Source organism: Lissotriton helveticus, chromosome 1_1, assembly GCF_964261635.1.
Source record: "Lissotriton helveticus chromosome 1_1, aLisHel1.1, whole genome shotgun sequence".
Taxonomy (NCBI): Eukaryota; Metazoa; Chordata; class Amphibia; order Caudata; family Salamandridae; genus Lissotriton; species Lissotriton helveticus.
In genome coordinates this window covers 121,406,549-121,419,604 of record NC_136057.1, presented here as the reverse complement: position 1 = coordinate 121,419,604, position 13,056 = coordinate 121,406,549, and the positions used below count along the sequence as shown (strand labels likewise).

The 13,056-nt window shown below is 48.3% G+C and overlaps 1 protein-coding gene across 1 annotated transcript; it reads right to left on the bottom strand.

The window, feature by feature from the left end:
- Positions 1-846: 846 nt before the first annotated feature.
- On the bottom strand, positions 847-2,681 carry LOC144759614 (uncharacterized). Its single transcript, XM_078646493.1, has 3 exons — positions 1,897-2,681; positions 1,632-1,812; positions 847-1,547 (listed from the first exon to the last, which is right to left on the bottom strand). The coding sequence occupies exons 1-3, from the start codon at positions 2,679-2,681 to the stop codon at positions 864-866; spliced, it is 1,650 nt and encodes a 549-aa protein (XP_078502619.1). The 3' UTR covers positions 847-863.
- Between the last annotated feature and the right edge of the window lie 10,375 nt (positions 2,682-13,056).

Genomic DNA, 13,056 nt, shown 5'->3' with positions numbered 1-13,056 from the left:
AATAAATGATACTAGGGAGGGCAGGGATAGACATGAGTGAACGCAGCACCCGAAAACTTAGAAGGAAGAGGTATTGACCTGCTTTTGATTCATGTAGTATAGGTTGCAACTGAGTGAGTAAAGTAAATTTTCTTAGCAAGATAAGCAGTGTGCTGGACATTCATTCTATTGAGGCTGTTGGTTTGTTGTTGAGCTCTGAGTTAAAGCAGCCAACATTACCAAGCTGAGAATTCTGAGTACTACTCGCCCTCGCTACCTTGAGAGTCAAGTACAAAAAGGGTTTACTCTGCCCAGTTTGCACAGCTATTCTAGGACAGGTCTTGGGACATCAAAGGAAAATGATGTCAACCCAGTAGCTCCTGTCTACACCGTGGACCCTGAACTGGATTGAACACAAAGGCTGGAACAAAAGTCTCTTGCTAGGATCTGCCAAGCTAAGGCGTTTTCCCATTTTATGTTTTCTGGACACCAAAATAAATTTTTTACATTTATTTATCCTTTTCCAGTCTGACATGATTTAACGTAAACAGTAACTTGTTCAGCTGACATTGTAGAGCTAAACATACTCAATATATATAGTAATGGAAAAAAACAGACAATGTTAAGGCAAGGAACACTGCAGTGTCTTGTTGTTGACTTATTCGTATACAGTAAGTCACATACAAAAAGCCTTCTAATTATCTCTTTTCTCCACTCTTCTATTTGTCAACTATCAAGAATCTGGTCCTGATTTTAGAGATCTCTGCTGGCCCCGGGGGTCACTCTGTCCATCAGAGGAGCCACGGTGGCTACACTAAAGGCACGGAAAGACTGGCGAGCGGCTGCCATGTTTAGAGATCTCTCATGACATGTAACACTGTCTTTCAGATAAAAGCTTTTCTGGCATAAGGATTTTCTCCAGTGTGGAGTTTCTCATGTTGAGTGAGAAAGCGTTTTTCTCTGAAGGTTTTCTGGCATTCAGAGCACTCATATGGTTTTTTCCCAGTGTGGAGTCTCTCATGGTTAGTGAGGGTGTGCCTATCAAAGAGGCATTTCTGGCATTCAGAGCACTGGTGACGCTTCTTTCCTGTGTGTGTTTGCTCATGTAGTGTGAGACTGCATTTAAAATGTAATCTTTTCTGGCAATCAGAGCAAGGAAATTTATTTTGGACTGTGTGTGTTTGCTTATGGTGCTTGTAACAGCTTCTACCTCGTTTGTAGCAGTTAGAGCTCTGATAAGTTTTTCCCCCACTGTGGATTCTTACATGTTGAGTGAGATAAGATTTATGTCTGAAACTTTTTGGGCATTCAGAGCACCGATAACGGTGTTGCCCAGTGTGAGTTCTTGTATGGCTAGTAAGTCCTCTTTTTTCACTGAAACATTTTTGGCATTCGGAGCACATATAAGGTTTTTCCAAAGAATGCGTTACTGCATATCGAGTAAGTCGCCATTTGTTACGAAACTTTTTCTGGCATTCAGAGCACTGAAAAGGTTTTTCCCCTGTGTGGGTTCTTGTATGTTCAGTGAGTCTTCTTTTTTCACAGAAACATTTCTGGCATTCGGAGCAGGGAAAAGATTTTTCCAAAGAGTGGGTTATTGCATGTTGAGTAAGACTCGGTTTGTTACGAAACCTTTGCTGGCATTCAGAGCACTGATAAGGTTTTTCCCCAGTGTGGGTTCTTGTATGATCAGTGAGACTGCTTTTTTCACTGAAACATTTCTGGCATTCAGGGCACTGATAAGGTTTTTCTCCAGTGTGGATTATTATGTGCCGAGTGAGACTGCTTTTTACAGTAAAACACATCTGGCATTCAGAGCACTGATTAGGTTTTACCAAAGAGTGGGTTATTGCATGTCGAGAAAGACTCGGTTTGTTACAAAACCTTCGCTGGCATTTAGAACACTGATAAGGTTGTTCCCCAGTGTGGGTTCTTATATGTTCAGTGAGTCTGCTGTTGTAACTGAAACATTTCTGGCATTCAGGGCACTGATAAGGTTTCTCTCCAGTGTGGGTTATTGTATGCCGGGTGAGAGTGTTTTTGTCAATGAAACATTTCTGGCATTCCGTGCACTGATAAGGTTTTTCCCCAGTGTGGGTTCTTGTATGCCGAGTGAGAGTGCTTTGGCCACTGAAACATTTCTGGCATTCCGAGCACTGATATGGTTTTTCCCCAGAGTGGGTTCTTGCATGTCGAGAAAGACTCAATTTGCTACAAAATCTTTGCTTGCATTCAGAACATTGATAAGGTTTTTCCTCTGTGTGGATTCTCACATGTTCAGTTAGATACGATTTATTGCGGAAACATTTTTGGCATTCAGAACACTGATAAGGTTTTTCCCCAGAGTGGGTTTTTGCATGTCGAGAAAGACTCAATTTGCTACAGAATCTTTGCTTGCATTCAGAACACTGAAAAGGTTTTTCCCCTGTGTGGATTCTCACATGTTCAATTAGATGCGATTTATTGCGGAATTTTTTTGGGCATTCAGAACACTGATAGAGTTTATCCCCAGTGAGCAATCTCACATGTTCAGTGACATGAGATTTATGGCTGAATCTTTCTTCCCCAGCTTGTGTTATTTCGTGTTGAGTGAGGCTGGTTTGAACACTGAATTTGTTCTCATGGTCCGTGTTTTTACAAGATTTATTTCTAGAGCTTATGTCACCAAGTTTGTTTTTCTTTTGCTTTTGCTCATATGCCATGCTAGGAGTGAACCAGATCCTTCCTAGGGGCTGGCTTGTTTAGAAAGCGGTCAGCATTAATCTCTGAAAGAAATCATGTGCAATCTCCTTAACACTTGAATTGAGCAAAATTTGTCTGGAAGCAGCCCTATAACACCTGTTGAAAGGTTTCTTGCAGATAATGGTCTTCAGGTTATGTCCTCTCCGGCAGCAACTTATTTTGTGGCTGATGTTTTTCTCACATTCATTTGTATAGGTTCTTAGCAACGCAGTGATAAAGGTGTTAGTTGGATATTTAATGATTAAATGTTAAGTTCCATTTTGCACTGATGTAATGGCAGTAACTGAGGGCGTTAGAACGGGCACAGTACTATTGTGGATCACCAGTCGCAGAACATCAGTTCCTTTTAACCTTCTTATACATTGAGCAAAGTTTGTAGTTCTGATGACAGGGATTCACATTAGATATAGCGCCCCAGTGTTCACTTAAGCAGTTTTTATATTTAAGTCCCCCCAGACTCTCCCAACAGTTCAATGCAGAAAATAATACTCTATGACAACGTCCTTGACGACGCCCAGTGCGGTGAAGAATGTGTGCTGCTAACCAGCCGGCGCAGGGCTGCATATGCCAAATTCTTAAGTAACCCAAGAGGGGCTGAATCTACGGACTTCCTGGAGAGACTGTGTGGGGTTGTATCTGCCAAATTCCTGAGAGGTCCATGGCAGAAGCCCATGAGGGACTACTCCAGTGCCGAACACCCTGTCTGAGGTTACGCCTGGGGTTCAGCCGGCCACAATGGGGGCTCAATTGCCGATGGTGGGGCCCCCAGAGGGCCTTCACTCACCAACAGGACAGGTGTGACCGCAAAACTTTAGGACTTCTGATCTTCACTGTAAACTGTAAAGAAAAGGCAAAGCGGGTGCCCTACTGAACGCTGCCATGCACCCAGGACGTAAGAGCTCCACAAAAGCCTGCTAGTGGGCCACTGCTCTCTCAAGTGCACGGGCGTGCCCTGCGAGTGCTGGACAGCTGGAACAGCTGGAACGGGACCCTGACAGGACTGACTCATGTTGTTAAGGGGTAAGACACTTAAGACTGAGAGCCCATGTGTATGAGGGTGAATGAACTGCACCTGTACTATATTCATGCCGCTCCTAAATGCCCCTGGAGGGGACGAGGGATCAGAACCAGAAGAAAAATAAATGATACTAGGGAGGGCAGGGATAGACATGAGTGAACGCAGCACCCGAAAACTTAGAAGGAAGAGGTATTGACCTGCTTTTGATTCATGTAGTATAGGTTGCAACTGAGTGAGTAAAGTAAATTTTCTTAGCAAGATAAGCAGTGTGCTGGACATTCATTCTATTGAGGCTGTTGGTTTGTTGTTGAGCTCTGAGTTAAAGCAGCCAACATTACCAAGCTGAGAATTCTGAGTACTACTCGCCCTCGCTACCTTGAGAGTCAAGTACAAAAAGGGTTTACTCTGCCCAGTTTGCACAGCTATTCTAGGACAGGTCTTGGGACATCAAAGGAAAATGATGTCAACCCAGTAGCTCCTGTCTACACCGTGGACCCTGAACTGGATTGAACACAAAGGCTGGAACAAAAGTCTCTTGCTAGGATCTGCCAAGCTAAGGCGTTTTCCCATTTTATGTTTTCTGGACACCAAAATAAATGTTTTACATTTATTTATCCTTTTCCAGTCTGACATGATTTAACGTAAACAGTAACTTGTTCAGCTGACATTGTAGAGCTAAACATACTCAATATATATAGTAATGGAAAAAAACAGACAATGTTAAGGCAAGGAACACTGCAGTGTCTTGTTGTTGACTTATTCGTATACAGTAAGTCACATACAAAAAGCCTTCTAATTATCTCTTTTCTCCACTCTTCTATTTGTCAACTATCAAGAATCTGGTCCTGATTTTAGAGATCTCTGCTGGCCCCGGGGGTCACTCTGTCCATCAGAGGAGCCACGGTGGCTACACTAAAGGCACGGAAAGACTGGCGAGCGGCTGCCATGTTTAGAGATCTCTGCTGGCTCCGGGGGTCACTATGTCCATCAGAGGAGCCACGGTGGCTACACTAAAGGCACGGAAAGACTGGCAAACGGCTGCCATGTTTAGAGATCTCTGCTGGCTCCGGGGGTCACTCTGTCCATCAGAGGAGCCACAGTGGCTACACTAAAGGCACGGAAAGACTGGCGTGCGGCTGCCATGTTTACAGATCTCTGCTGGCTCCGGGGGTCACTCTGTCCATCAGAGGAGCCACGGTGGCTACACTAAAGGCACGGAAAGACTGGCGAGCGGCTGCCATGTTTAGAGATCTCTGCTGGCCCTGGGAGCACGCTGTCCGTTCAGAGTAGCCCAGTGCTTGCTCTGAAGGCACGGAAAGACTGGCGAGCGACTGTCATGTTTAGAGATCTCTGCTGGCCCCGGGGGTCACTCTGTCCGTCAGAGGAGCAACAGTGGCTGCTCTGAAGGCACAGAAAGATTGGTGAGTGGCTGCCATGTTTAGAGATCTCTGCTGGCTTCGGGGGGCACGCTGTCCGTCAGAGGAGCCACGGTGGCTGTTCTGAAGGCATGGAAAGACTGGTGAGCGGCTGCCATGTTTCAGACGGCCACTCGCCAACTTTTCTGTTTTTCAAAAACATACTCCCAAAGCAGTTGTTTGTTTTTAAAAACAAATAACTAATTACTCTCCTGCCTTGGAGTTTTATCCCGGATTTTCTTCCAGGGAGTAGGGTTCATTTTAAAGTGGTTCTGTTCATGTTTTCCCTGGTATTCCCCAATAGGAGAAAAATACAGACAGCATGATCTAAAGAGGATGGACAGCCCAATGTATTTACATAGACGGCACCCAAGTAAGGCTGGACACATGACAATCCACCTGACTTGCACTAGGTCAGGCAGACCATCCGTTTGTCGGACAGGGTGCTCCACCACTCTTGTGAAGGAGTACCCTGCTCACCAAACTCTAAATCAAGACCTTTATCTTTTCTGTGTTATGCATATATCTCTAGGTGCGCTTCATTATGTCCATCAGTCTTTCTATGATGTACCTGTTATTGAGGATTGTGTGTGTGCGTGTAGGTGTATTTATACCCTGCATTTTAATCTGCAGTTGTTTATGCTGTGTTTATGCCCTTATTATTATAATAAACAGGGCAGGAATGGTAAAAACTAAGCTAAGGGAATTAGAACTGCAGGAGGACTAATTGAAAACTTTGGTGAACAAATGAGCTTTAAGCTGTTTCCTGAATTGCGGATAAAGAGTCGAGGCTCTGAGCTCTGGAGGCAGGGAGTTCCAAAAAAGTGGAGCAAGGGTCGCAAATTTCGATCCTCCCCATTTCTTCCTCCGGAACCGCGGGACTGTGAGAAGGGATTTGGTGGATGAACGTAGTTCCCTGGTAGGGACGTAGGGGATGATCTCGGATGAGATAAAAACCGGTGCCGTGCCCAGTCGAGCTTGGAAGGTGATGGAAGCGAGCTTGAACTGGACACGCTCACGGACTGGGAGCCAATGCAGAGATTTGAGGAGGGGGTGACATGGTGAAACTTTGGCAATTTAAACACCAAGCGCGCCGCCTGGTTCTGAATCTGCTGCAACCGCCTTAGACTATATGCAGGTATACTAGCATATAGGGCGTTGCCGTAATCCAGGCGGGAGATGACCATTGCCAGGGTAATCAGTTTCAGAGCGTCAAAAGAAAAGAAACGGGACACCTTGCGTATAGTGCGCAGTGAAAGAAAGGAAGAGGACACCACAGAACTAACCTTGGAGTGAAGGGTGAGCTGGGAATTGAGTTTGATGCCTAATGTTTTTACTGAGGTAGAGGTGACAGGTGGAGAACCTAGGGAGTGGGGCCAAAACAGAGAAGACCAGGGACTGGATGAACCACCCGTCAACACCAGCTCAGTCTTGTCTGGGTTGAGTTTCAGATGGTTGTGGTTCATCCAGTCTCGGATGTGAATCATAATAGATTGAAAATTAAAGACAGAAGAAGGGGAAGAAGACAGATTAAAGACAAGTTGGAGGTCATCCGCATAATTATACACGGAGACCTCCATCTGCTGCAATGAAAAAATAAGAGGGGCGATGTAAAGGTTAAACAGAAGGGGTGAAAGGGAGGAACCTTGGGGGACCCCGCACTGAACTTTCCGGAAGTCCGCAGAAAAGTCACCCAGGCGAACCGCCTGGGTGCGGTCCCTCAGGAAGGAGGATAACCATACCAGGGCGGTACCCCCGATCCCCGCCGCCTTGACACAGGAAAGTAGGATGGTGTGATCAACCGTGTCAAAGGCGGCTTAGAGATCGAGGAGGACCAGGGCCTGGGTCTGGTTGGTATCCATTCCCTCCCTGAGGTTGTCAAGGACCGAAAGTACTATGGACTCCGTAGAGTGTGCGGGGCGGAAACCGGCCTGGCGGGGGGCTAAGACCCCATGCATCTCCACAAAAGAGCTCAAGTGCATGGTGGAGAAGTGTGGCTCAATGGTTAGAGCGGCAGACCTTGATGCAGAACGCTGGCCAGGGACCAGGGTTCGATTCCCGCCTCAGCGGGATCGGGCTTAAATTCCTCTGACCGGATATTCTCGCCTCAGTGCCGAATCTAAGCATGGGCCCCACGCTGCAACTCTGGGCAATAGCTTGCTTAGTCTCCACAACGGCCCCCGATGCACAAGGGATGCCTGGTTTCACCATGGGATGCCCAGGAGTGGACACCTCACAAGGAAAAGCCAGGAGGGGTTCCCTTGTGGTAGGAGTACAAGCGCCGGGATGCCTCCGGGTTACTGTTCGCGCTATACAAATACAACACATTTACATTTTACATTTACATGGCGCTCGAGTACTTTTGCCAAGAATGGCAAGAGGGAGATGGGGCGATAGTTGGCGGGGACCGAGGGATCTGCGCCCGGTTTCTTTAGGATAGGGACAATGATTGCTGTTTTCAATGGGGCGGGTACAACGCCCTGAGAGAGAGAGCTGTTGAGAAGATGAAGGGGGGGGGTCAGGGCAAGAGGAAAAAATGTGACGGAGAATGTGGGAAGGGCAAGGGTCTAGGGAGGAACCAGATTTAACTAAAGGGAATATTGAAGTCAGGGATTCCTTGGTCAAAAGGGGAAGGACACCAAGATGTCCCTTGGGGGGGGGGGGGGGCACTGAGGATCCACAAAAGTAGGGGAAGGAGGAGGAATGTTGGCTTTGATGGTAGCAATTTTCTGGATAAAAAAGTTGTTAAGGGAGTGACAGAGTTCCGGAGAGGGGGTGGGCTTCAGCGTGGTTCTGTCGGAGAATGCCAGGTTGTGCACAATCGAGAAAATTTCCCTCAATTGGTTCTCCGCAGCGAGGACTTTGGAGGAGAAATAGGTTGTTTTCGTCACCAAGATGGCCTGTTTATATTGGGTCAAGATGTTAGTGAACTCCAATCGGAGTAAGGGGCAGTAGTTTCTCCTCCAGGCACGCTCCGCTCTGCGCACCGCTAATTTGATGGTCTTAAGGTCCTCATTAAACCACCGGTTTGCATCCTTCTCCCGCTTTGAAGTGACCCGCTTCAGGGGAGCGATGAAATCGCAACCTGAAGTGAGCCACTGATCAATGGACGTGACCTGGGAGAGAGTAGACAGGCCTTGTAGGAGGGGGTAAGAAGCGGTGAGTAGGGCAGATAAGTTATCGGGGTCTACTCGCCCCCAAGCCCGGACCCAGACATTTTTAGGAAGTGGGGGCTTGACCGGGGGATGGGTGGGGAGGGTAAATGAGATCAGGTGATGGTCCGACCACGTGCAAGGTGAGATGGATAAGGACTTTACAGGGCAATTCAAGGACCAGATCTGGTCTAAGATATGTCCTTTAACATGGGTAGGGGAGTGGATATGGGATGTGAAATTAAGAGATTGGAGGATTTCTGAAAATTCCTTAGAGGAAGGGCATTCTGCGGGGTCAGAAGGCCAGAAGTTGAAATCACCCAGGAGCAGAATGGAGGAGTTATTAATCGTGATCGTAGCTAGTACTTCCAGAAAGCTAGGGAGAAACAATAAGGGCGATTGGGGAGGGCGATAGATAAGTACACAGGTGAGAGGGGGAGTAGTAGAGGTGGTACGGATAGCCAGGTACTCCGTGGTGGCAATATCTGGCAAAGAGAGAATTTGGAAAGGGAAGTCGGCTCGAGCGATGACCGCTACGCCTCCCCCAGCCCTGCCATTAGGGCGATCTAAACGTAAAGCATAGTATGGGGCTGGTAAAGTGGCCAATAGGACGGGGAGGGAGTCGTCGCAAAACCAGGTTTCTGTAAGAAACAGAATATCTGGTGAATGGAGGTCCAGCAGCACCGACAGTTCATGCGAGTGGGCTACAGCGGACCAGGTGTTCAAATAATAAGCTGAAAGGGTTTTGGTGGGTCCAGGATTGACAGCACCCCCAGAAGAGTTAGGGGGAATGTGATGAGGGGGAGGAATGATGAAAGCAGGAGACAAAGCGAGGGAGGAGATATGGGAACAGGTGGTAGCAGCTAGAGGCCATGGGCCCTGGAGACTGAGAAGTTTTGCCGGGGAATAGATGATACATTGGGCAGAATGACGTGCCCCTCGCCCCGGCTGGCCGCGGATGGGCGCAGACGGGCTTGACTTATGCGCGACTTCGGCGCGAAGTCGGCGCTCCCGCTGCGCTCGTCCGCTGCGCTTGCTCCAGGTCACCATTTATGTCCGGTTGCTATGAACCACTAGACCGCTGACCTGCATGGTGGAGAGGCAGGGCGGAAGTGGTGCAGGACCAGGCAGGAAGTGTCGCTCATGGGCTGACCCTCCGCTCAAACGGCACACAGCCGGGGCGGACCGGGGTCGGGAGCGAAGAAAATGAAGGTAAGTTGGAATCAGTTACCAATCATCTAAATCAATGTGCCGGCGCGATGCTTTTAGTCAGCAAACAACAATTTTAGGAACACACAAAATGCGAGATGCCATTAGTCAGGACAGAACAGTTTTAAAAGACACAAAGTGCGCGATGCTTTTAATCAGCATAAAACAGTTTTAAAAGACCCAGAGTGCGCAGCACAGCTATCAATCCGCTGGGTTGTGCAATTTAAAAAAATGAATGTATTCAGCGTGAGAGCGCGCCAATAGCCAGCCCTCCGCTGCAGTCTGCCGTAGTTGTCTGCACGCGGGGTGGAACAGGAAGCAAGATAAGCAAAAGAGGCACTGCAACCACTAGACCGCTGACCTGCACGGTGGAGAGGCAGGGCGGAAGTGGTGCAGGACCAGGCAGGAAGTGTCACTCATGGGCTGACCCTCCGCTCAAACGGCACACAGCCGGGGCGGACCGGGGTCGGGAGCGAAGAAAATGAAGGTAAGTTGGAATCAGTTACCAATCATCTAAATCAATGTGCCGGCGCGATGCTTTTAGTCAGCAAACAACAATTTTAGGAACACACAAAATGCGCGATGCCATTAGTCAGGACAGAACAGTTTTAAAAGACACAAAGTGCGCGATGCTTTTAATCAGCATAAAACAGTTTTAAAAGACCCAGAGTGCGCAGCACAGCTATCAATCAGCTGGGTTGTGCAATTTAAAAAAATGAATGTATTCAGCGTGAGAGCGCGCCAATAGCCAGCCCACCGCTGCAGTCTGCCGTAGTTGTCATGGATCAGTACAAGAGAAAAAAGGACATCTGCTTGACAGGAAAATCCAGTATCCATTTTTCTTTATCACCCCTTCCCCTAACCCCAACAAAGACCTGTCCCATAGTTCAGATGGCAAGTACTGGTAGTTGCCACCAGTATAACTAAGCGGCCCACCTCCCACCGTCTAACCCCTTCAAGGAAGCATCGTATGCAAGCAAACACAGTGTACCATCTCCTAATTTGGGAAATACTTGACCAATCGTACTACACAAACTCAACACACGCAACTCACAATGGCCAGTCCCTCCTATACCAACAGTAGGACCCCCAACCACCCGACCCATACCCTCCCCCCAACCGCTACTGGTGTGGACTTGGTTCATTGACGTCGACTACTAAAGGAAGAAACCCATAGGATCCATACTCATCTATTTGTGTATCCCATGGAACTACATTCAGGATCCTTCTATCTTAGTCCCCTTCTTGTGTCTGATTGTCACTGAACGTATGTACTAGTCCCTCCCATGCTCGTGCCATCTCTAGACTCTTCTCATTAGCTGTGCAGGCGGCCTGTCGAAGTCTAACCGCCCCTTCACTACGGGCCCACTTAAGGAATTCGCTCGCCCACCTTCTACTAGACGGACCTTCCTTCGATTTCCAATGCCAGGTTATCTCCCTCTGGGCGAGTATGAGACCTAGATCAATGTATTTACTAGTGATTTTGGGTTGTTTAGTGTGAGGAAACCAGAGCAGCAGACAAGTCGCCATGTCATAATTTAACTGCCGATCGGTAGCTTCATTAAGGAGCGCCCCCACTTCAGACCAATGGAGCCCGAGTTTCGGAATGTCCCACAACATGTGATCAAGTTCCACATCAGGCAGCAAGCATCTAGAGCAAGCCGCATTCTGCACCTGGAAGTATTTCCGGATCTTCCCGGGGGTAAGGTAAGCTCTGTGCACTATAAAGAAGTGTACTTGATGAAATCGAGCATTTCTACACCCCTTCCACGTCCTTCGCAGGATATGACCCCATGTTGCGTCCGGAATGGGCTTCCCCATACTCGTCTCCCATTTTTGTTTGAGAGCCGTAAGCGGTTCCAAACCCTCGTGTAACATTCGGGAGTGTAGGCAAATGACCACTTTAAACGTACCTGCCGTCACCACCACATATTGGCAAGCCATCGTGGTCTTGGGTTCAGATTAGCCCAGTCTTCCAATGCTTCCGGATCGCCTTCGTTATAGCCATGTGCAAGAGGAAACTCCCGTCAGGGAGGCCAAATTGATCCTGCACCGTCCGAAAGGGTAACAACTCGCCATAAGCATAGAGGTCGCCTATTACTTGAAGCCCCATCTTTCCCATTCCAGGAGCGGGGACCAGTCCCCTCCGTGTGGCAGTGCCGTCAACATTCCCAGAGGGAATTTGGGTGTGTATGGGTGCGCCACTCCCGCCCTCTTGTGGCTCTTATTCCAGCACAACCGCAGGGTCTTCTCCTCTAGGGTCAAGTCCCACACCTCAAGCTGTTGCTGCATAATGATATACGAGAGGACATGCCGTTGTATCCCCGTTCCACGGTTCTGTTCCGGGCCCCTAAATTCTCGGGCAACATTCTGTGTAAGGATCTGCAGCTGCGCCGCGAGATAATAAAGTTTGAAGTTAGGGACCGCTAGTCCCCCTTCCGATTTCGGTCTCAACAGCGTGTCCAGTGCCACTCGTCGCCTCCCATGACCATATAAAAAGTCAATGGAGAGCGTATGTAACTCTCGAAATAACCGTGGAGGTATCCCTATTGGCAACGTACGGAAGTAGTAGAGCAAGCGGGGCAAAGCTACCATTTTAAGCAGCGCTACTCTGCCCACCACCGAAAGGGGAAGGGTTGCCCAAAATGCCATACAGCCTCTCAAGGCTCTTATACAGCGTCCTATGTTCCCCTCCAACATGTCATCAACACTATGATAGATCCAAACTCCCAGATAGGTGAAGCACGTTCGTTCCCAGATCAAACCAGCGGCTAGTTGCGGCTGGGGCATATCCGCCCTCAGAGGGAAGATGCATGTTTTATTCCAATTAACTCTAAGGCCTGACAGCGTCCCAAATTTCAAGAGCATGTCCACCGCACCTTGCAGTGCCTCCGTCGCGTCCTCCAAGAACAGCAGCAGATCATCTGCATACAATGAAATGTAGTGCGGAATCCCACCACATACAAGGCCATTATACGCTACCCCCTTCCTAGCGTTGACCGCCAATGGCTCAATCGCCAATGCGAACAGCAAGGGCGAAAGGGAACACACCTGTATTGTTCCCCTCCGTACTGGACACTCTGACGATATTACTGAACCCAATCGCACCCTAGCAGTTGCTAAGGAATACAAGACGTTGTCCAGCATCAAAATTGCACGCTTAAGCCAAATTTCTCTAATACTCTATCGAGGTATTCCCATTCGAGGCTATCAAACGCCTTTTCTATATCGACGGTCAACATGGCGGGCATCATATCCATACCCAGGTCGCTCCCTAATACTCGTATGAGGCGGCGGATATTGGACGAGGTGTTCCTAGTTGGGATAAATCCTGCTTGATCCTCGTGGATTAAAGCAGTCATGTGGGGTAGCAGCCTCGTAGCCAAAATGCGGCTCAGTATTTTATAGTCCACCGTCAACATAGATAGCGGTCTATAAGAGGTCACATCAGTACTCTCCCTCCCAGGTTTCAATAGGGGGATGACCGGCGCCTCTCTCATGGACTGCGGCTGGTGGCCCTGCTCCATCGCTTCATTATAGA

What these genes read in the sequence shown, in the direction of transcription:
- LOC144759614 (XM_078646493.1), bottom strand. Translation starts at nt 2,681, where the DNA reads ATGGCATATGAGCAAAAGCAAAAGAAAAACAAACTTGGTGACATAAGC. An exon ending in ATAAGAACCCACACTGGGGA is followed by an intron (nt 1,813 to 1,896) that starts ACAACCTTATCA and finishes CCACTCTTTGGT; the next exon opens with AAAACCTAATCAGTGCTCTG. An exon ending in CTGGGGAAAAACCTTATCAG is followed by an intron (nt 1,548 to 1,631) that starts TGCTCTGAATGC and finishes AAATCTTTTCCC; the next exon opens with TGCTCCGAATGCCAGAAATG.